This window comes from Sturnira hondurensis, unplaced genomic scaffold, assembly GCF_014824575.4.
Source record: "Sturnira hondurensis isolate 20B ecotype Veracruz unplaced genomic scaffold, ASM1482457v3 Scaffold0021143, whole genome shotgun sequence".
Classification (NCBI taxonomy): domain Eukaryota; kingdom Metazoa; phylum Chordata; class Mammalia; order Chiroptera; family Phyllostomidae; genus Sturnira; species Sturnira hondurensis.
The window spans coordinates 31,696,105-31,720,115 of record NW_028093774.1 but is presented as its reverse complement, the minus strand read 5'-3'; the positions used below and the strand labels follow the sequence as shown (position 1 = coordinate 31,720,115).

Genomic DNA, 24,011 nt, shown 5'->3' with positions numbered 1-24,011 from the left:
ACTCCCAGAANCGTGATCGTCTGATTCAGTTTATCTCTAAACTGCAATTTGCTGTGGCTATAATTTTGGCATCATGGACGGACAAAAAACGTAGAAAATCAGCCACCACTTTATGTATACTCAACATGGTTTTCTCTCCATTCGTGTTGGTCTTCGTAGTTTTTTGTACACTACTCTCTTCTCCTCTGCTCCCCCTCTTCACCCTTCCTTTGTTCTTGGTGGGGTTTCCCCGGCCTATTCAGAGTTGGCCAGGAGTGGCGGGCACTGCAGCCTGCGTGTGTGCAGACACGGTGTACTACTACCAGATGGTCCCAAGTTTGACCGCTGCACTGCAGTCTGCAATGGCAGCTGGAAGTTTAGGTAAGCAAATGGGTTGTGCTTAAATTATGCTTAAATTCTCACTAATATATTGGGTTGGCCAAAAAGTTCACTTGGTTTTTTCTGTAAGATAGCTCAAGTAGTGCTTATTGTCTTGAACTTCATTCAAAACGATTTCTGTTAGATAGTATTATAATATCTGTCCTATCAGCATGCATTTTTTAAAAAGATTTTATTTATTTATTTATCATTAGAGGGGAAGGAGAGAGGGAGAGAAACATCAATGTATGGTTGCCTTTTGTGCGTCCCCTTCTGGGAGTTGGCCTGCAGGGAACCGGCCTGCAACCCAGGCATGTGCCCTGACTGGGAATCGAACCGCGATCCTCTGGTTCCCAGGCCCCTGCTCGATCCACTGAGCTACACCAGCCAGGGCTCAGCATGCATTTTTTTAAAAACCTATAAAAATTAGTGAATCTTGCCCTGGCTGGCATAGCTCAGTGGATTGAACACAGGCCTGCGAACCAGAGAATCGCGGTTCAATTCCCAGTCAGGGCACATGCCTGGGTTGCATGCCGGTTCCCTGCAGGCCAACTCCCAGAAGGGGACGCACAAAAGGCAACCATACATTGATGTTTCTCTCCCTCCCTCCTTCCCCTCTAAAGGTAAATAAATAAATAAAATCTTTAAAAAAAAATTAGTGAATCTTTGCATAATTTAATGTCGAAGGTGGAAGGAAGTATGCGACATTTTGGCATATTATGGTTTTATTATTTCAAGAAAGGTAAAAATGGAACTGGAACACAAAAAAAGATTTGTGCAGTGTATAGAGAAGGTGCTATGACTGATTAAACATGTCAAAAGTGGTTTGCAAAGTTTTATGCTGGAGATTTCTCACTGGACAATGCTCCATGGTCAGGTAGACCAGTTGAAATTAACAGTGATCAAAGCAAAACATTAATTGAGAACAGTCAACATTATACCATGCAGAAGATCAGCTGACATACTCAGAATATTCAAATCAATAAAGTTATTAATGAAAATGAAAAATCTTTTATTTTATGAAAAAAATCGTATGGACTTTTGGCCAGCCCAATATTTGAAGTACAAAGACATGAACATACAGAAAAACAGTCTTTTGAGCCAACCATTATACAGACCCTAATACTCTGAAAGGCAGGTAGAAAGACTAAATGTGAAAGATGTATATGTCCTGCTCCTTATTTTGAGATTAAGTTATAAAATAAAAATACTAAGGGAGAATTTTATTATGGTGATTTGATAATTTTTAAAAAACATTTTCTGAATAAAATCAGGTTGTAGCCTCATCATTGAAACATGAAAACACTTACCTCGCAAAATTTTTATGTACTTACCGTGAGTTCATATCAAGTATATGCAGTAGATTCAGACTCATAAAGAGCAAACACTAGCTTTACATAATATCAGACTGAATTGCTTAAGGATGTTTGCTCATATGTTATTAGTGTGTATACAGAGTTACAGGGCACGATAACGTGAAGGCTCTGGTCATTGATTGGTTGCCTGCCAAAATGAAGTACCATGTAAATTAGCTAGATTTTGATGAGAATGAACTAATTTTATAATTATAATTTTGTTACTTTTATAATTTCATGGTACACTAACTGCAAATTCAACTATGTTATACTTGTCAGGGTTGGTTTTAGATAAGGTATAAGCTGATGGCACCGGTGTAGTGTCTCCTAGCATAGGCCTTACCCCTTGATACTCATTTTAGAAATGATCAGTGACTTCCTAGCAGACTGATGCCAGTCAGACTAGCAATTTAAAATTTGAATTTGAATGAAATGTTTAGTTTGGTTGAACTTTTCTATTTACCTATGATTATATTAGATGTGTTAGAAAAAACTTTATGGTACAAATATTTTATGAATAATTATTTTCCTTTCTTACAGGAAATATTCTATACTTTTATCCAGTTCCAATTAATTTTTATTATGCAATGCTGTGCCACTTTTTAAAATACTTGTAATATTAAACTTATATCTGAAATAATAAATACCTTAGTAATAAAGTAGAAATTATGCTTTATTATCAAATCAGTTACGCTCCACCAAAAAGTGTGTTATAAAGTATTTCCTGGGGAAAAAATGAGGTAACATTTCACACACATCTAATTAGCAAAAATGTACAAAGTCTGACATTACCAAGTATTGACTTGGGTATGGGGAACAAGAAGTCCCAAACCCTGCTAGAAGGAAATGTACGTATTTGTAAAACCACATTGAAGAGTAAACTCACAGTCTGTAGTGAAGATGTGCATATCCCATTGCCTAGTGATTCCAGGTTTAGAGTCCATGATCCCTTGATTCCAATTCTAGAGGAGCTCTTACACATCTGTTTTGGGGTCCCCAAGACCATTCCTAGTTTTGATGATTTGCTAGGAGGATTCAGGATCCAGTGTTACTGAGATACTTTATAGCTAAAGGATGCACCGCAAAATCAGCAAAGGGAAAGGTCACATGGGTAAGAGATTAGATGCAAACTTCCAGGAGTCCTCCCCTGGTGTGGTCACACAGAATATGCTGAATTCCTTAGCAGTGTGTTGTGATAATTTGTTATATCTTCACTACCAGGGATTCTTATTTGAGACTTAATTCCTAGGTCTTTTATTGAGGCTGGTCATGAGACATCCCTCTCTGCCTAGTGCATAGCAAAATTTCAGAGTCCCACAAGAAAAGCCAGTGGGAGGGATTATTAGAGATGATAATAATCCATCTCTAATAATCCTGCCCAAACTGTGTTGTTTGCACTGAAATAAAAGTTGCCAGATGCCAGTCAGACAACTTTGGAAGCAGGCCTTTCAAAGGATAGCAGTTAGTTTTGCTATGTTAACCCTTCCCTGCACGACACCTTGTACAAGCAGATTTGCACAGAAATAATTTCTGTAGTATTATTAAGATAGTGAAAAATTGGAAGCATCTGAAATGTTTATTAAATAGGAAATGAATATTTAAGTTCAACTGTGTTCATATCATGAATTCTTAATGCTGTTACAATGAATGATTGAGCTGTTTGCAGTCAATATGGGCAAATTGCAGGCACAATGTGAGAGGAAAACTAAGTTTTAAAAGTATTTGTACAGTGTAGTAGACAGCATCTTATGTAAATTTTAATACCACAGAACATTTTTATGCATGTATATAAAAATATCCACAGTGTTTTAAGTCATTAATGTGAAGTTGGCTCTTTTATACAGTGTTTAATACTTTCCTAGTATTTTTTAACATGTAGTTAGGGTTTTATATGGCAGGTTCTAATTTATTGTTTTTCTGGAAACTATATCCTTGACTTTTTATGTATTATTACCTGTAGAGAGATTAATTTAATGCCTTATAATATGCAATGAATAGTCATTTCTATTTTTGACATAAAGAGACAGTCGAAGGAATTATGAATTAGTTGAAAGTGTATTATCAATTTTGAAGATGCATGTGGCAAAATAAAACAAGCTTGAATAATTACTTATTTTTCCCTTTTTTTTGGATTTCTTTTAGGTCTCCTCTTACCTGGATCTCATTACTTGGGCCGTTTTCAGGATCGTTTAATATGGATAATGATTCTAGAACATGGCTATACTTACTGCTATATTAACATTAAGGTCAGTGTGCGTGTGAAACCTCTCTAGTCCAGGGCTGGGCAAAAGTAGATTTACAGTTGTAATACAAATCAGTAATATAATAATTAATAAAAATAATTTAAGAATAAACTCTGTGTTTCGTGTACTCACAACTGTTAAGTGTACTTTTGCCAACAAATGTATTTTTATAATACATGTGTAAAAAATTTTACTTGTTATGTACACATCAAATACTTAATAACTCAGTTTGAAAGAGTATCTTTTAGTTAACCTCTGAAAACACCTGGGGGTTTTAAAGTGTATTTCAGTATACACACATATCAATAGACAAACTAGTACTGATTGTGTAACAGAACACAATAATAAAATATACATTCCTAATTTTCATCCAGTCTTGCTTTTTTATCCCTGTCTAGTTGAGCATCTCAAACATATGACTCGGTGAGATTTTTTTCATACCTATACCATATATCTTTCTCAATTTAAGAAAAACTTTGTGATCCACTGCTTCTATCTGGTATACCATGTTTTTTTCTTCTTCCTTTTAGAATAAAATGCCTTATTAGAGTTGCTTATAGAACCTAATAAAGTGGGTCCTTTTACTGACCTTTTGTGCTCCATGACATGTGGTATAAGACATACCTCTTGGTGGCAGTCTTTTTTTCTTTTTCAGTGTTTTCGGACATGAGCTTGCTTAGCTATATACCATGTACTTTTTTTAAAAGATTTTATTTATTTTTAGAGAGGGGGAAGGGAGGGAGAAAGACAGGGAGAGAGACAGCAATATGTGGTTGCCCTTCCCGTGCCTCATACTGGAGACCTGGCCCACAACCCAGGCACGCGCCCCAACTGGGAATCAAACCTGTGACTTTTTGGTTTGCAAACTGGCACTCAATCCACTGAGCCACACTAGCCAGGGCCAGTAACATTTGTTTAACGCTTTAAAGTTTACAAAGTACTTTCATTACTTTAGTCTTCACAACACTATGTGCTAGTATTATTTTTCTTTGAAAGAGAAGGAAAAAAGAATCTCAGAGAGGTTAGGTGACCTACTCAGGATTGTGTGCTAGCATCTGGTAGTCCATGATTTAAAAATGGGTTCTGATGTCACATTTCATGTCTTCTCCTTGGATCATAATAAATTCTGACAGAATTACCTTTTATTAAAGGCACTGATAGTTTTGTAAAAATGTATAAACAAATAAACAGCAATAATAATAGAAAGCAAGGACCTGAAAACATCCTCTTTATTTGATTCCTTTTGGGGCAGTAATCAAAATGTATTTAAACTTTACATAAGAATGTATTCAGGTCCTGGCCTGGTAGCTCAGTTGGTTAGAGCATTGTTCTGATACACCAAGGCTGCAGGTTCGATCCCCAACACACACAAGAATCAACCAATAAATGCATAAATAAGTGGAACCAGAAATCAGTGTTTCCTTTTCTCTCTCTCCCCCCTTTCTTCTCTCTTCCTCTCTCTCTAAAATCAATTTTTAAAAAGGTTCTAAAAATGTATTCATAATATTTCTTTCAACATATATTTGTTGTATACCTACTGCATACCATGTACTGGTTTAGGCACTGCATATATAGTAGTAACCAAAGGAGAGCTGCTCGTGAAGTTTACATTGTAGTTGGAGGAGACAGACAGTAATCAAATACATAAATCTTTATTATTATTATTGTTATGTTATTATAGTAAAACACTGGAACATGAGGGTGGTTAAGTAAATTATGGTCTATCCACACAAGAGAATAATGCTCTCATAGAAAGTAGGATGGAAAGGACACAAAACTACTGTGCACATTATATAATTCTAATTTTACTTTTTTCCCTAAAAAAATTACTGTAATTTTAAAATTTTTTGAGTGTGGTTCAAACTTGATTACAGATACAGTTTTTTAAAATTATAGTCATGTTCAGTAAAATTGTTTTGTTGATTTCTAGTAGAGTTTCTATAATTTATTTTGAAATGGTGGGATTATTTTTATCTCTGTATTCAACAGCAAATGTCTTAAGTACTGTTAAGTTTGAGTTAAGGTGTAGCTCTTGAGTTAAAGAAAATTTTCACATTTTTTATATTTTTATTTTGAGAACCAAGTTTATAGGCATTTACAATACTAATTGCTTTTCTATGTGTAATAAGTGATCATAAATTTGCATACTTTTTCATTTCCTCAGGGGTTAGAATTGCAAGAGACATCATGTCATACTGCTGAAGCTCGAAGAGTTGATGAAGTTTTTGAAGGTGCCTTTGCACAAGAAGAATATGCAAAAATATGTTCCATTAATGGACACTTTGGAAATGTCTTGACACCCTGTACTGTTTTGCCTGTGAAACTCTATTCTGATGCCAGGAATGTCCTCTCTGGCATAATAGATTCTAATGATAACTTAATTGAATTTAAAAGTGACCTTATTAAAGTACTTGTGTGGATCCTCATTCATTACTGCTCCAGAAGGTCCAGCATGCAGGAACATGTTCACAAAACTGACAATAAAGAAAAAACATCTCTAATAATCCTGCCCACTTTAAATACTTCACCACAAAACAAATCCCCAGAAGACTCAGTTAGTTTAAATTCAGGAACTTTAGATGACTGGTCTGATGATGTTTTGGGTGATGAACCAACTACCAAAAAAGGAAATGAAGAAAAAGATCAATTAAAAGTTTTGCAACGTATAAATTTGCCTCTTCCAGGATCAGTAGAATCACAGGTGGTTGGTGATCCTTCTATAGGCAAAGTTCCTGAAAATAGTCTTTACAAAGCAGTTGTACTGGGATACCCTGCTACTGACAAAGGAAAACAAGAAGGAGTGGCCTATATTCCACTCATGGAGTTCAGTTCTCATTCTCACCTGTTAAGCTTACCTGAAGAGTGGACGTCTGACTGTTTGCCTAAGTCCAAAATGAGGGAGATGAGCTTATTGTTTCCAGAAGACTGGTACCAGTTTGTGTTAAAGCAGTTGGAATGTTTTCCTTCAGAAGAAAATGTCCCAGATGTGCTGGAAGAAATTGCAAATGACAGAGTTTTAAAAGACTTTTATGTTCATGTAGTAATGACTTGTTATTTTAGTTTGTTTGGAGTGTGCAATATGGACCCTACTCCTGCTCATATATTGAGAGTTTACAGTGGTGTTTTGCCTTGGTCTGTTGCCTTTGATTGGCTGACCGAAAAGCCAGAACTGTTCCAGCTAGCACTGAAAGCTTTCAGGTAATTCATTTTGATTCTATTCAGGTTGTAACACTGACGGGAAACTGTTGAGTTTTTTAGTAACCTGGAAGGAGATACACCATCACTTCTAATTTTGAAAAGTAATCACTTTCTTAAAACTGAAAAAATTGCCTAGTATGTATTGTGGTAATCAGGAATACACTTTAGTTTATTAATTTTGTTTTCTTTGGGTGGGTAACTTATTTTTCATTTGGATTTCTTAACTCTGTCATTTCACACTTTTAATATGAAATATATATCACTTCAGTTTAATGTCTTCAAAATATTGATAAAACAAAATCTATTTCATTTATAAGGTTGATAAAAAATTTTTAAGTGTAAAATTCTTTGCTTCTGCATTTTTTAGGTATACTCTGAAACTGATGGTTGATAAAGCAAGTTTAGGTCCAATAGAAGATTTTAAAGAGCTAACTAACTACCTTGAAGAATATGAAAATGACTGGTACATTGGTTCGGTATCTGATGAAAAGTGGAAAGAAGCAGTTTTACAAGAAAAACCATACTTGTTTTCTCTGGGGTATGATCCAAATATGGTAAGATTAAAACTGAGTTTTTGTATATTACTTTCAAGAGCAGAAATTGGTTATAAAGTATTTGAACTGGTGATAGAGATATGACATTCTACATATGAATTACAGTTTTAAGACATTTGTAATCATGACTTTATGGCCAGATCACTTCAGTTGTAAAATGACTGAATATTTACTTTTACAAACTTAATAGGAGCCAATTAAAAATGTTGTGCAGTCATTGTGTAATAACTGACTTATAGGGTAGTCAAATAAATGCAGTTTGCTATAGCATGTTTGACTAAAAGGATTGTATGTCTGCCAAATTCAACTGTATGAATTATCACTTTGGATTTGACTCCAGAAGAAAACTTAATTTGTAGTGGCAAAATATTTTTTTTGCTGATAGTTCTACTTCATTTGAAGCATGTCTGACCTGTGAAAATTAAGAAAGTTAAAATGAAGAAATTCACTCCAAATAGTCAATAACTTTTTAAAGTATAGTACTGGTTCTAATTGCATTTAAAATGTCATTGAGTGGGCAGAGTATGAAAAACTCAATGCTACAAGCTTATTATGGGCTCCTTGTCTGGCATTAGAGCCTAAGAAGCTCTGCAGATGTACTCCCAAATGAAAATAATGAAAATTATTTTTAAAAACAGTTCTTTAAAGTTTTGCAAATTATTCTAAAAGCATACAGCAAATGAAGAAATATTTATTCAAGAAAATCAACTAACACCCAGTAAGCACAGTAAGAGACTGCAGTATTTGCACCAAGGCCTGTTTCCCCCCAGCTCGGTAAGATAGAAACATTCGTCCAGACTGCATGGCCAAGAACACAGAGTTCCCCACCCCCCTCAGCTGCCAGTCGGAGGACTTTTCCTGAGAGGCAGGACTTCAGCCGTTCTCGTCTTACTCTCGGCAACCTGTTGTGAGGCTAGCTTCTGAGCATGTGTAGTCAGGAGGTGAGAACTCCTTTCTGGACAGTCCAGCTCAATGTGTGGAGACTTTAACCTGGACATGGAGTCACTGAGAATACTAGTGGCCCCATCACCCTTGCATCCCCGTGCAGTGGAGATTCCATGCTGGGAGAGATAGGACAAAGAAGACCCGAGGCTATTGCTCCTCCTCTACCAAGCGGTTATCTCCTAAAGCTGAGGTATCACTCAGAGAGAAGTACATCATTATCTCACCTTCAGATTCAGAGCTCTGGCTCAAAAAGTTTGCCCAGTTAGAGAAGCAAACCATTAAACAAACAGACAAACAAAATGAATCCCTTTCCAAAAGAACCAATGTTAGTTGCAAAACAGTGTGGACACATTGAAGCCTAAGATTCTCTCAAAAACTATGGATGTTGTAGTGAACAGTAATTAAGAGGCAGTTGGTAAATTCATTAAAGATAAAATCTAAACTGTAGGTTGGATAGATTGAGTGAGAGAACCCAGAAAGAAACAATAGAGCCCCTCCCCCACCCCTGCCACTCCTGGGGTCACAACAAATCTCAAATATTTATCCCCAAAGCTATTCTTTCAAAGGATCCTAAATTTAATTGGATCAGTCTATGGAGCCCCAGGTTTGAAAATGTAGATCCATCAGGGGTGTTGAACACCTGGGTGTGAATGCTTAACAGAGAGAGAGCCCTGCCAAAACCACGGTTACCCCAGTGTAACTGTGGTCCTTCACAAGGCTGCACTCCCAAAGGAGCAACATCGAAGACTTCACACCTGGCAGGGACGTAGGGATTAATTTCACTGAAGTCATCCAAAAACTTATTAAACTATTAAGCAAATAACAAGTCTTAACTGAAGGGGAGGAGAGGATCAGTACCCAGAATTGTTACAGTGTTAACTAGAATGTCCAGTTTTCAACAAAAATTATGAGACATGGGAAAAAACAAAAAAAAAAATAGGAAAGTCTGACTCATACACCAGGGGAGAAAAACAGACATCAGAAATTGCCAGTGTGAGACTTCCGGCCAAGATGGAGGGGTAGATGGAAACACTGTGCCTCCTCACACAACCAGGTTTAAAGACAATAAAGTTTTAGTAACAAAAATGCAACCAAAACACAGAAAATGGAACTGTACGGAAGTCTGACAACAACGTACCATTCAGCCAGACTGGTAAGAGGGGCGGAGCCAGCGGCTGGTGGAGAGATGTTGGCTGGTGGAGCAGGGTCACACTGGAAAAGGTGGCTAGACAGACCCAAGCATACAAGCGATGGTTGGAGGATCCCAAGTGCTGGGTGGAAACGGACAGACCCAGTGAGGGCGCAGGGCAGCTGGCTGAATACGATCACACAGTTGCGTGCAGATAAACCAGGCAGAGGAGCGAGCAGTGAGACAGCCAGTGCAAACCAGGGCCCCAGCAACAGGAAATAAAGTCTAAAAGCACCGATTGAAAAACTATCGGAGTTGAGGTGCCGGGAGAAGCCACCAGGCTCACAGAGAGTTTGTTGGAGAGACCCACAGGGTCCTGGAGGGTGCAAAAGCCCATGCACCCAGGAACCAGCACCAGAAGGGCCCAATTTGCTTGTGAGAAGCAGCAGAGGGGCCCAAGATCCAAGAGAGAACAGAACAAGTACTGTTGCCCCTCTCTGACCCCACCCCCACATACAGCGTCACAACCCAGCAACTGGGTCGTTCCACCCTGGTGAACGCCTAAGGCTCCTCCCCTCATACATAACAGGCGCGAACAGACAAAAACATTATGGCTCAAAAAGAACAGCCCAAAGCCCCAGAACCAATACTTCTAAGTGACCAAGAGATAGCCAACCTATCAGATGCACAGTTCAAAACACTGGTAATCAGGATGCTCACACAACTAGTTGATTTTAGTCACAAATTAGAGGAACAAATGAAGGCTAAACTAATTGAAATGAAGGGAAATGCACAGGAAACCAATAGTGATGGAAAGGAAACTGGGACTCAAATCAAGGGAGTGGACCAGAAGGAAGAAAAAAGTGACCAAATGGAAAACAATGAAGAAACAAAAATTCAAAAAAATGAGAGGCTTAGGAACCTCCAGGACATCTTTAAACATTCCAACATCAGAATTATAGGGGTACCAGGAGGGAAAGAGGAAGAGCAACAAGTAGAAAACTTATTTGAACAACTAATAAAGGAGAACTTCCCCAATCTGGCAAGGAAAATAGACTTCCAGGAAATCTAGGAAGCTCCAAGTCCCAAAGAAGTTGGACCCAAGAAGGAACACACCAAGGCACATCATAATTACATTAGCCAAGATTAAAATGAAGGAGAGAATCCTAGAAGCAGCAAGAGATAAGGGGACAGTCACCTACAAAGGAGTGCCCATCAGACTGTCAACTGATCTCTCAAAAGAGATCTTACAGGCAAGAAGGAGCTAGAAAGAAGTATTCCAAGTCGTGAAATCCAAAGACCTATAGCCAAGATTGCTCTACCCAGCAAAGCTTTCATTTAGAATGGAAGAGCAGATAAAGTGCTTCTCAGATAAGGTCAAATTCAAGGAGTTCATCATCACCAAGCCCTTATTATATGAAATGTTAAAGAGACTTATCTAAGAAAAAGAGGATAAAAAATATGAACAGTGAAAGGACAGCAAACTCATAGTTATTAACAATGACAGTTAAAACAGAAGCAAACCAAGAGGACAGCTAGATCAGGAGCAGAAACATAGAAATGGAGATCACATGGAGGGTTAGCAACAGGGGAGTGGGAGGAGGAGAAGGGGGGAGAAGGTACAGAGAATAAGTAGCATAGATGGTAGGTAGAAAATAGACAGAGGGGAGGGCAAGAGTAGTAGGGGAAATATAGAATCTAAAAGAACTTGAGACACGTGGACATGAACGAAAGGGGGGAGTGGTGGGGGGGTGTGCAGGGTGGAGGGGAATGAAGGGGGGAGAAATGGGACAACTGTAATGGCATAATCAATAAAATATATTTTTCAAAAAGAAAAAAAAAGAAATTGCCAGTGTGGCTCAGTGGGTTGGAGTGTCCTCCTGTAACCGAAAGTTTGCTGGTTTGATTCCTGTTCAGGGCACATACTTAGGTTGTGTGTTCGATCCCCAGTTCAGGTGCATACAATCCCTAGTCCGGGACTCATCAGAGAAATGCAAATCAAAATTACAATGAAATATCACTTCATGCACACCAGGATGGCTAAAATGAAAAAGTCACATAGTAGTGATGGCAAGGATGTGGAGAAATTGGAACTCTAATACAGTGCTGGCACAAATGTAAAATTGTGCAATCACCTTCAAAAGCATCCTGGCAGTTTCTTAAATAATTAAATATAGAATTACCTCTGACCCAGTTATACTACTCCTAGGTAAATGAAAAAGGACCCTAAAAAACTGGTATTTATAAAAAATTGTGTATTCTTACATGTTAAAACTTCAGTCATCTTCAAAGTACTCTTCATTTGATACAATACACCTTCAGGAGGTTTTTACCACTGCTGAAAACAGTTTTTTAATTCATCGATTTTGATGCCTTTTAGCACTTCTGCCATTTTTTGTTTCACCTCTTCCACATTAGCAAAACGTTTCCCTTGAGGACAGTTTTCATCCAGAGAAACAAAACAAAGTCACTCGAGGTGAGATCAGGTGAATAGGGAGGGTAGGGCATGGGGGGTCATGCCATTTGGGGTCAAAAAACACTGAACACTCAGCACAGTGTAGGCAGGTGTGCTCGTAAATCACCCATCATGAAATGGGCAAGCACATGGAAAGAGTCTTCAGAAAAAATTCACTGAAGCCAAACATAGCCTCTCACAACTATGCCAGTTGGTACACTGGTACAGATGGGTTTCTAGAGCACTTATCTAGTAGGGGAAACCTGTACTACAAGGGGCCTGCCCTCCAAAAGATAATTCCAGTTTTGGGAGGGGTCCTCCCTGATATAACCAAGAGAAACAAAAACATCACTACAAATAAAAATACATATGTGCATGTTGATAGCAGTGTTATTCGTAATTGCCAAAAGGTAGAAATAACCCAATTGTCCATCAACTGATGAATACACAAATTGTGGTATTTCCATACAGTGGAATGTTATTTGACTATAAAAAAACTAATAAAGTGCTATTAAATGCTCAACATGAATGAACCTTGAAAACATGCTGAGTTACAGATGCCAGTCATAAAAGAGCACATATTATATGATTCCATTCATATGAAATTTTCAGAATAGGCAATCCTCTGGAGTGACAAAGTGCATTATTGGTTGCTTAGGCCTAGGGGAATGAAGAGATAGGAGGGTAATAGCTAAAGCGTACAAGGTTTCTTTCTGAGGTCATGCAAATGTTCTAAAACTGCCTGGTGATAGTTGTACATATCTGAAAAAACCATTTTAAAAATGGTTGAAATGTACACTTTACATTAAGTAAATTGTATGGGCTGTAAATTATATCTTTAGTGAAACTGTTTTGGGAAAGAGCCCATTGTATGATTGCCCACTGACTAGTGTATATGACATGCATTGCTGAGGCCAGGTGGGACGAAGGAATAGAGAAAAAAAATAAAGAGAAGGAGGAGTTACGGCCAAGATGGAGGCATAGGTAGACACACTGTGCCCCCTTGCACAGCCAAAAGAAGGACAACAGCAATTTAGAAACAAAAAACAACCAGTACCAACAGAAAATTGAACTGTATGGAAATCCAACAACCAAGGAGTTAAAGTAGACACATTCATCCAGACCAGTAGGAGGGGCGGAGATGTGCAGCTGGGCAGAGATGTGCAGCCAGATAGAGAGGACTCTCAGCAGGGCTGCAGCTGGCAAACCAGGTCTCACATTCATGTGCAGATAAACTGGGAGGAACAACTGGGGAGCAAGAGAGACTGCACAACCCAGGGTACCAGTACAGGGAAATAAAACCTCAAAGCCTCCGACTGAAAACACCTGTGGGGGTTGAGCTACAAGTAAACTGAGACAAAAAAAAATGGCCCAAATGAAACAACAGATCAAGGTTCCAGCAAAAGTACAGCTAAGTGATGAAGAGATAGCCAACCTATCAGATGCACAGTTCAAAACACTGGTAATCAGGATAATCATAGAATTGGTTGAATATGGTCACAAATTAGAGGAAAAAGTGAAGGCTATGTTAAGTGAAATAAAGGAAAATGTACAGGGAACCAACACTGATGGGAAGGACACCAGGACTCAAATCAACAGTGTGGACCAGAAGGAAGAAACAAACATTCAACCAAAACAGAATGAAGAAACAAGAATTTAAAAAATTGAGGAAAGGCTTAGGAACTTCCAAGACATCTTTAAACGTTCCAACATCTGAGTCATAGGGGTGCCAGAAGGAGAAGAAGAAGAGCAAGAATTTGAAAACTTATTTGAGCAAATAATGGAGGACTTCCCAAATCCAGCAAAGGAAATAGACTTCCAGGGAGTCTGGGAAGCTCAGAGAGTCCCAAAGAAGATGGACCCAAGGAGGAACACACCAAGGCACATCATAATTACTTTAGTCAAGATTGAAGATAAGGGGAGAATCTTAAAAGCAGTGAGAGAAAAGGAGATAGTTACTTACAAAGGAGTGCCCATAAGACTGTCATCTGATTTCTCAAAAGAGACCTTGCAGGCAAGAAGGGGCTGGAAAGAAGTATTCCAAGTCATGAAAGGCAAGGACCTCCATCCAAGATTGCTCTATCCATCACAGCTATCATTTAAATTGGAAGGGCAGATAAAGTGCTTCCCAGATAATGTCAAGTTAAAGGAGCTCATCATCACCCAGTCCTTATTATATGAAATGGTAAAGAGACTTACCTAAGAAAAAAAGATAAAAGTATGAACAGTAAAATGACAACAAACAGTTATTAACAACTGAACCTAAACAAAAACAAACTAAGCAATCAATAGAACAGGAACAGAACCACAGAAATGAAGATCACATGGAGGGTTATCAGTGGGGTAGTGGGAGGGGGAGAGAGGAGGAAAAAGGTACAGAGAATAAGTAGCATAGATGGTAGGTAGAAAATAGACAGGGGGAGGTTAAGAACAGTGTAGGAAATGTAGAAGCCAAAAAACTTATATGTATGACCCATGGACATGAACTAAAGCAGGGGAACACAGGTGGGAGGGGCTGTACAGGGCAGAGGGGAATAAAGGGGGGGGGAAATGGAACAGCTATAATAGCATAATCAGTAAAGTATATTAAAGAAAGGAAAGAGAAACAGTGAGATTTTGCTCTTCTCTTCATTGAGTGAAATGCTATCAGGTGACTCTTAGTTCTGAAGACAAGCAACTTGTGTATACATTTTAACATACCACTTTCTGTTTAAGTTTGTCTCAGTACAATGGAATCTTTTCTACATTTATAAGTAAAATATAAAGGCCTGAACATAACCTTGTTTTTTTTCTTCCCACCCCTTTCATACTTAAAGGGAGTTTACACTGGGAGAGTACTTACCCTTCAAGAACTATTGATCCAAGTTGGGAAGTTAAATGCCGAAGCTGTCAGAGGTCAGTGGGCCAATCTTTCATGGGAGTTGCTTTATGCCACAAACGATGACGAGGAACGCTATAGTATACAAGCTCATCCGCTACTTTTAAGAAACCTTACAGTACAAGCAGCTGATCCTCCCCTGGGATATCCAGTTTACTCATCAAAACCTCTCCATATACACTTGTATTAGAGCTCATTTTGACCTGCGCGTGTGTTGTCACCAAATGAAACATCTTTATCTTTTCTTTCTCGGAGAGTGAGGATGATTTCTCAAACTTCATGGACCTCTCTCTCCTCCCGCAAGTCAGATGCCTGGGGAAAAGCTAAGCTAAGCTCTATAAAGTTGACTCTCTTAGCTATCTTAATGGCCCAGAAGGAAAAACTGTGTGTCTTACATGAAAGTTAAAACTATGGGCCAATTTTTCTGTCCTATGGATTATGGTAGGCTTTGTTAATTATGAAACATTAGTATAAAATTAGATAATGAATTGTTTAAGGCTTTCTTAAATGTGTGATAGATGACTTGCCTTATAAAGCCAACAACTATGTAATTTTTACATACTTAAAAGACACATTACTGTTTTTAAGTAATGATAACAGAAGCTATTCAAGGTTATATAAAGTATATTTATTTATTTGAAATACAGCTAAATTTTATAGTATTTTCAAACTTTGTGCCATTTTATTTTAACATTTAGCATGGTCTGAATGTTTTTATATAATTATCTTCTTTTCATATACTTCAATTCAGAAACCTTTATAATTTTTAATAAAATCTTTTCCAATAAAACCTTTTTATTCCCAGTATCTTTTTCATATATGTGAAAGGAAAGGGATTTATCCCATTTATCATTTAATACTCCCCGGACCAGCAAAGTTAGGGTAATTTGTGTATGATTCCTGGGGGCCATTCTGTAGACTTTTTTACGCATTTTTTTTCAACTGAATGTACTCCTGAAAAATGACCCACAGGACTAGCAGTTACTAGTGCCTTTAAGGTATTGAACTAAAGACAGAAAGAGATCTTGGGAGAAAATTTTTCATGTCATCAGGATTTTACTTTCCTTCTCTAGCTCCTTAGAAACTTTTTGCAGGTACTTATAATGAGGATAAACAATGAATCTGAATTACTTGAGACATTAATTTCCTCTACCTGTTACTTTATTTTCACCTAAATGTATAATAGCCTCCTAAGTTGGTAATACAGTAATACATTCTTTTTATAAATGTTTGAAATAATTTGAAATGTAATGATTAGTTTATTATTACTACTATTCCATTTATTTCGTATGTGGAACAGTTTGATCCAGCAATGTTAAAGGATAACTTTCGGACTAGTTTTTAAATAATGAATTTATGAGTTTTGTATCTTAGCCAATTTTGGAGAAGCAGTATAATTATATAGAAGACAGGGCTTGATGTTACAGCTGAATTCAGATTTTGGGTTTATGATTTACATAATTGAGATTTACTAGCTAGACAGTTTTATGTATTTTTTGTCACCTGTGAAAGTTTTCTTATTAAAAACACTCTATGTAATTATTAGTTTTAATGACTGTATAACATTGATAGGTACAGCAACCCCCCAATTAATGGACATTTTAAGCTGTTTTAAGGTTTTCATTGTTATCATAACGATAAGCCATGCTTTTTCTTTACCTTACCTGCTCCTCAAATTGCTCCATGTCCTTATTCATTTATAGCCAGGTTTCTTCATCTTTCCCTTGTCTAACTGTGACCGATTAAACTGGGGTTCCACCACATGTCACCTTAACACATAACTCAACAATTAGTGTTGAAAGAAATGGGTTTTTATTAACCTCTTTCCAACCTCTGAGGGGGCCAAGAGCGCTCCTGCTCAGAGTCCTGTTCTCCCACGAGACCCAGCACTTTCCGTGCTCCCCACCAGGTTGTAAGCAAAAGCATGACCAGAAGTTCCCCCTATCCTTATCTGTTCTTAAGCCGGCTGCACAAACATGTCTCCGTCCCTTTTGTGGGTTTCACAGTTGGCATCCTCTCAACAGCAGCTCTCCTTCAGGATCTCGGGTATAGTCTTCTCACCCTCCATGTAGTGTGGTTGAGGGAAACATGTGCCCGTTGCACTGGGTCATGGTGGAGTCCAAGGAGGCACACATCCCAAGAGAGTGGGAGCAGAAGTAGCTCAGCATTCCCAGTCACGGTTCAGCTCCAAGCATCTCCCACGAGTATATGCTTGTGTGGTCAAGTCCCTGCATGGCTCCATCAGCTCTGCCACCATCTTCAGGCAAGCTTCCCAGCGGGTCTTCTCTTTCTTACCCCAGGCCGTGTAGCTTGCTCTTCCTCCAGTCCTTACGGCATCTCCAGGCCTCATGCCCTTATAAATGCTTGGCAGAGAACTTCCTGTGTGACCCCATGTCTGGCCCCTCCTATGATGCACCATTTTTGCCAGTTCCCCGGTATTTTCCACCTTCTTTCACCTGCCATCTTTACTCAGGGCAAGAGTTCCCTGTGGTGCACAGACAGCTGGGGTGGGCATCCACCTTCCCTGGTTATGTCACAAGTCACTATACACTCTTACCATTTAAGAAAGGTACCACCATGGACTTGCCACTGTTATCCAGAGCATCTTAAACGTATCATCCACTTCTTCCTTGCCCCGGGTGAAGGGTGGTAGGGGCCGTTTCTCCTATTTTAGAGGACCCTCACTATGCACCCCATTATAAAACCATTTCAGTCTGGATTTCATTTCTACTATTTCCCCAAAGACAGTTTTAAGTAAGGTCACTATTTACCTTCGGATTATCAAATCAACTAGTCACTTCCATGTTCTCATCTTATTTGCCCTCTAAGTAGCATTTGACACATCTGAGCCCTCCTCGATTTACATTTATTTTTTCTTTTGGGACCCCTGTGATACCACATTATCTTCGTTTTCTTCCTGTCTCCCTGACGGCTTGATCTCTTTTGCTGCTTTCCTTTTTCTAGCAGACCTCTAAATTTTGGAACTTCTCACCAGTTGGTTCCAGGCCCCCTCTTCTTAATCTGTAGTCACCATAAACCAGGGGTGTCAAACTCATTTTCACCAGGGACCACATCAGCCTCGCAGTTGCCTTCAAAGGGGTGAAATAATTTTAGGACTGTATAAATGTAACTACTCCCTAACTGTGAAGGAGTTGAAATTACATTCGGCCCTTTGAAGGCAACTGCGAGGCTGATGTGGCCCCTGGTGAAAATGAGTTTGACACCCTGCCATGAACAATGTAATCCCCTGTAGGCTTACAGTTGTCAGTATGCAAAACAGAGTTTACTATTGTGTTGCTGTTGTGAACAACTGCAAACATACTTTTGCCCCATTCCATATATACCCCCCTCAACCTCTCTCCTTAGCACTGATCACATATAAGTAACTTGTATTTCCATCTGATGTATTTATAGGGTGACAAAGTGACCTTACTGAATTTCCCTAAAAACCTATTTTTCTGACTTCTACTTTAGTAGTGCATAGGTAATTCACAGCAATGATCTCACAAAGAACAACTAGCAAAACTGGGCAAAAATAACATTTTTAAACCTACTTAAAGGAATTGGAGAAATAAGAAGATAATGAAGAATTCCATCAACAAGATCCAAAGAATAAAATTTAGAGACCTGAGCTCAGCATTTGGGCTGCTTTTTTTTTTCTGGGAGCATTTGCCATTTAAGAGGAAATGGTTGAGAGCCTGAGAAGCTAAACAATTTTATAGCCTCACTGCAGAGTTAGAGAGATAAAAATTGGAGTCCAAGGTTCTTTTACGAAGGAGGGAGAGACTTTAGAAACTGACCACACTTTGGATTGGGACCTCAAGGACTACATCCTAATTTTAAGGGGGAGCAAAAAATAGATGCTATTTGAATCTCTGCAATCCCTAAAACTGGACTAAGGTGACCCTGCAAAGCTAGCCACTACCCAGAGCAAATGTAAATGTTCTCTGGACTGACCTTTCAAGTTATTTTTTATAAATTTTCGTATTTGATATTGGACAATCTAAAGCACCTGAGGAGGTAAAACAACATGATCAAAACCCAAGAGAAATGATAGACAATATGAACAGACCCACAGGGCATCCAGATAATGAGTTTTTAAACACAGGCTTGGTAATTATGATGTTTGGTACAAAGATATAAAACACCAAACTTAAAGTTTCTGCAGAAAATTAAAAATAATACAGAGGAATTGACAAGTCCCAAACTGAAAAATACATTAATCAAGTTTACAAACTCAGTGATAGAAATTGATAGAAATTGGATACACCTAAAGTATGAATTAGTGAACTAAAAGTTAGGTCAGAAATAAATATTGGCTTGGCCAAAAAGTTTGTTTTGTTTTTTCCAAACAATAACTCTAGTAGTGCTTAGTTGTCTTTAACGTCATTCAAAACAATTTTGTTAGATTGCATTGTGACAACTGTCATAACAGTGTGCATTTTTAAACATGCAACATTTTGGACATACCATACTTTCTTGTTTCAAGAAAGGTAAAAACAACTGAAATGCAAAAAACAGTTTGTGCAATTTATGGAGAATGTGTTGTGACTGATCAAATGTGTCAGAAGTGGTTTGTGGAGTTTCTTGGTACTATTGACATTTTGTCCCAATAATCCTTTGCTGTGGGGCTGTCTTATGCATTGGAAGATGTTTAGCAGCATCCTTGGCCTCTGCCCACTAGAAGCCAATAGCAAGTCATAGCCGACATACTCAAAATCCAAATCTATTATAAAGTTATTGGTGAAAATGGAAAATGTGTCTTTTATTTTATGGAAGAAACTAAATGGACTTTTTGGCCAACCCAGTAACTGATATGAAAAATGACACAAAAGAATGGAAAATACAATGAGAGGATTAAGAGACATAGGGTTGCCATGAGATTTGACATACAAGTCACTCGAATTCCAGGAGAGGAGAATCTAGCTGGAGCAACATTTTAGGAGATAATGACTTGAGAATTTATCATATTGTTAAGAGCCATCAATCCCTGTAAGAGCAAAGCATGATAAAACCACACCACAGCACATCATAAGAAAAAAATATATGAAAAGGAAATCATAAAAGCAGCCAGAAGGACATAACAGACATTGCTATCAAAGCAACAGCAATATTAGCAAACTGACAACTTCTCAATAGAAAATGTGGAAACCAGAAATCAGTGGAATAACTTCAATTTGCTAAAAGATAGTAACTGCAGACACTATACTCAGCCTTTTGCTGAAAACAACTCTAAGGATGAGGAGAAAGACACTTTCAAACAGCAGATTCAGAAAGACATGTTCAACAGCAGATTCTCATAAAAGGAAACATATTTTCAGAAGAAAAATGATCCTGAAGTAGGTCAGAGATACAGGACAGCATGAATAGTAATAAGATAAATATATGGTTAGTCCTATATTGATGATGATATAAAATAGTTTGAGGTTAAAATAAATGTCAAAATATATAACAATAGCAGTATATAAATTGGTGCAGGAATTAACAGTTAAAAGAGTTCTAGATCCTTGTATTATTCAGAAAGAATTTTAAAGTATCAAGTAATTAGATTTTTGCTGTATCACCTATAGCATAACCACTAAAAAATAGAAAAAGAAAGTATGTAATTACTAAGCTGAGGAGGAAAGTGTAATAAGGGGAAGGAGAAAGATAAAATTAATCAAATTGTACACTTAAAATATGAGGTCTGTCCAAAAAAAGCCATTGTTAGTGTAACAGTTTGTGTGTCATTGATGTAACCTGGCAGCCAAGGAGAGTGGACTGGACTGCACATCAGTGATGTGCATTGATGATTTCATAAGTCATAATGTCCTAAGTAGAAGACATTATGTGAGTACTGTGTGGTGGTCACATTCAAAATCACTGAGCAACTAGAGCAGCAAATCTGCATCAAATTTTGCATTAAGCTTGAACATTCCTCTCTAGAAACTCAGTGATTCAGAAGGCCACAGCTATTGGTGACTGATTGGCAGCTTCATCATGACATCACTTCTCATGCAGTTTTTTGGCAAAACATCAAGTTACCCAGGTGACTCAACCCCTCTACAGTCCACATTTGGCACCCTGCGACTTCTGGCTTTCCCCAAAACTAAAATCACCTTTGAAAGAGAATAGATTTCACACTGTCAATGAGATTCAGGAAAATACAATGGAGTAGCTGACGGCAATTGGGAAACTGTGTGAGGTTCCAAGATGCCTGCTTTGAAGGGGACTGAAAGGTCAGTTGTCTCATGTACAATGTTTCTTGTGTCTTCTTCAATAAATATTTCTGTTTTTCATATCATATGGCTGGATATCTTCTGGACAGACTTTTTATATGCAATTTATTGTACATCAATTATATTTCAGTAAAGGTGTTAAAAATTATAGGATGTTTATTAAACCTGCCTGTCAATAATTGACTGTAACTAAGGTCTCATGTGATTTTATTTGTGCACCCAGTACTATAGCAGACAAACCCTAAAGCCATAGCTTCTCCTGGTGACTTTTCTACCAACTCACCAGCCATCCTCTTGCACAAACCCATTTATGCCTCACTTTCAGCACTGGTAGAATGGAACATATCATCTCCTTCTTATTTCAAAGGACCATTGGAGATAATAATCAGGAAATGAGATGTCAGTGCAAAATAATACTTTTTAAAGTCAATATATGAACACTTTGTTTCACTTTTCTTGACTGTATTTGAGAAAATGAACTTTGACAAAAATCTACCTTTCCATCTTGGGCTGCTGGCAAAATAGCCTGAGAATGACAGAGGGCTTATACAGATAGTAATGACATGCTATAAAAAACACCATAGGTGAATTTCTAAAAATCATTTAAAATTATACCTTTGCTACCATTCATTCATTGGCTGATGTAATTAAGCACACTGAATTCATTTTTCCTTTATCCTCATACCATGCTAATTTCAGTCTGAGTTTTCATACATGACATTCTGGAGGCAAAGAATGCCTGGCTGACCTGGCTGGTGTGGCTTAGTTGGAGTGTCCTCCTGTAACTGAAGGGTTGTGGGACCGATCCCCGGTCAGGGCACATGCCTAGGTTGCAGGTTCCAATCCCCAGTCTAGGCATGTAGGATCCATGTCCAATCCCCAGCCCGGGTGTGTATGGGAGGCAACCAGTCAATGCTTCTGTCTCACATCAATGTTTCTCTCCCTCCCTTCTCTCTCTAAAAAAGCAATGAAAATAATGTCCTCAGCTGAAGATTAGAATGTCCTCAGCTGTCCTCAGCCTAGCCTACATGCTCACAACAAACCCAGAACGTGGGCAAGCACAATGCACAACCTGCCAACCGCAGGTTCGATGACAAGGAAAACAAGATTGACCTGGACCCCGATCTCCTGAAGCCTCCCTTAAAGTGTACCCTTTCAAGGCTCAGTTCAAGTCACACCTTCACTACAAACAACTTCCACAGTGCCCTGGCCAGTGTGACTCAGTTGGTTGGGCGTCTTCCCACAATCCAAAAGGCCATGGGTTCAATTACCAGTCAGGGCATGTGCCTAGGTTACGGGTTTGATCCTTGGTCTGGGTGTGTACAGAAGGCAACCAATCAATGTTTCTCTCACATTGATGTTTCCCTTTCTCACTCCCCCTCTATTAAAAAAATTTTTAATTGTATGGTTTAATATAATTTATTGATTATGACATTACAGTTGTCCCATTCCCCCCTTCACTTCTCTCCACCCTGCACACCCCTCCCCCACCATTCCCCCCTTTCGTTCATGTCCATGTGTCATAAGTTCTCTAGATTCTATATTTCCCATACTATTCTTGCCCTCCCCTCTGTCTATTTTCTACCTACCATCTATGCTACTTATTCTCTGTACCTTCTCCCCCCTTCTCCTCCTCCCACTCCCCTGTTGCTAACCCTCCATGTGATCTCTATTTCTGTGTTTCTGCTCCTGATCTAGCTGTCCACTTAGTTTGCTTTTGTTTTAGCTGTGGTTGTTAGTAACTGGGAGTTTGCTGTCCTTTCACTGTTCATAGTTTTTATCTTCTTTTTCTTAGATAAGTCCCTTTAACATTGCATATAATAAGGGCTTGGTGATGATGAACTCCTTGAATTTGACCTTCTCTGAGAAGCACTTTATCTGCTCTTCCATTCTAAATGAAAGCTTTGCTGGGTAGAGCAATCTTGGCTGTAGGTCTTTGGATTTCATGACTTGGAATACTTCTTTCCAGCCCCTTCTTGCCTGTAAGGTCTCTTTTGAGAAATCCACTGACAGTCTGATGGGAACTCCTTTGCAGGTGACTGTCCCCTTATCTCTTGCTGCTCCTAGAATTCTCTCCTTCATTTTAATCTTGGCTAATGTAATTATGATGTGCCTTGGTGTATTCCTTCTTGGGTGCAACTTCTTTGGGACTCCCTGAGCTTCCTGGATTTCCTGGAAGTCTAGTTCCTTTGACAACTGGGGAAGTTCTCCTTTATTATTTGTTCAAATAAGTTTTCCACTCGTGGCTGTTCCTCTTCCCCTTCTGGTACCCCTATAATTCGGATGTTGGAACGTTTAAAGATGTCTTGGAGGTTCCTAAGCCTCTCCTCACTTTTTTGAATTCTTGTTTCTTCATTCTTTTGTTTGTTTGGTTGTTTCTTTCTTCCTTCTGGTCCACTCCATTGATTTGAGTCCCAATTTTCTTTCCATCACTATTGGTTCCCTGTGCATTTTCCTTCATTTCACTTAGTGTAATCCTCATTTTTTCATCTAATTTGCAACCAAAATCAACCAGTTCTGTGAGCATCCTGATCACTAGTATTTTGAACTGTGTATCTGAAAGGCTGGCTATTTCTTGGTCACTTAGAATTATAGGCTCTGGGGCTTTGAGCTGTTCTTGAGTCCTAATGTTTGGTCTGTTCGAACCTGTTATGTATGAGGGGTGGAGCCTTAGGTTTC

The 24,011-nt window shown here is 38.5% G+C and overlaps 1 protein-coding gene across 3 annotated transcripts in view; it reads left to right on the top strand.

Moving 5' to 3' along the window:
• The window catches only part of PCNX4 (pecanex 4), a 34,715-nt gene extending 19,225 nt beyond the window's left edge, over positions 1-15,490 (top strand). For all 3 annotated transcript variants that reach the window (XM_037031768.1, XM_037031769.1, XM_037031770.1), the window contains 4 exons: positions 3,855-3,958; positions 6,120-7,153; positions 7,521-7,707; positions 15,053-15,490. In XM_037031768.1, coding sequence (XP_036887663.1) covers positions 3,855-3,958; positions 6,120-7,153; positions 7,521-7,707; positions 15,053-15,304 — 1,577 coding nt within the window. In that variant the 3' untranslated portion in view covers positions 15,305-15,490. The remainder of the gene's footprint in view (positions 1-3,854; positions 3,959-6,119; positions 7,154-7,520; positions 7,708-15,052) is intronic.
• The last annotated feature ends 8,521 nt before the right edge of the window (positions 15,491-24,011 follow it).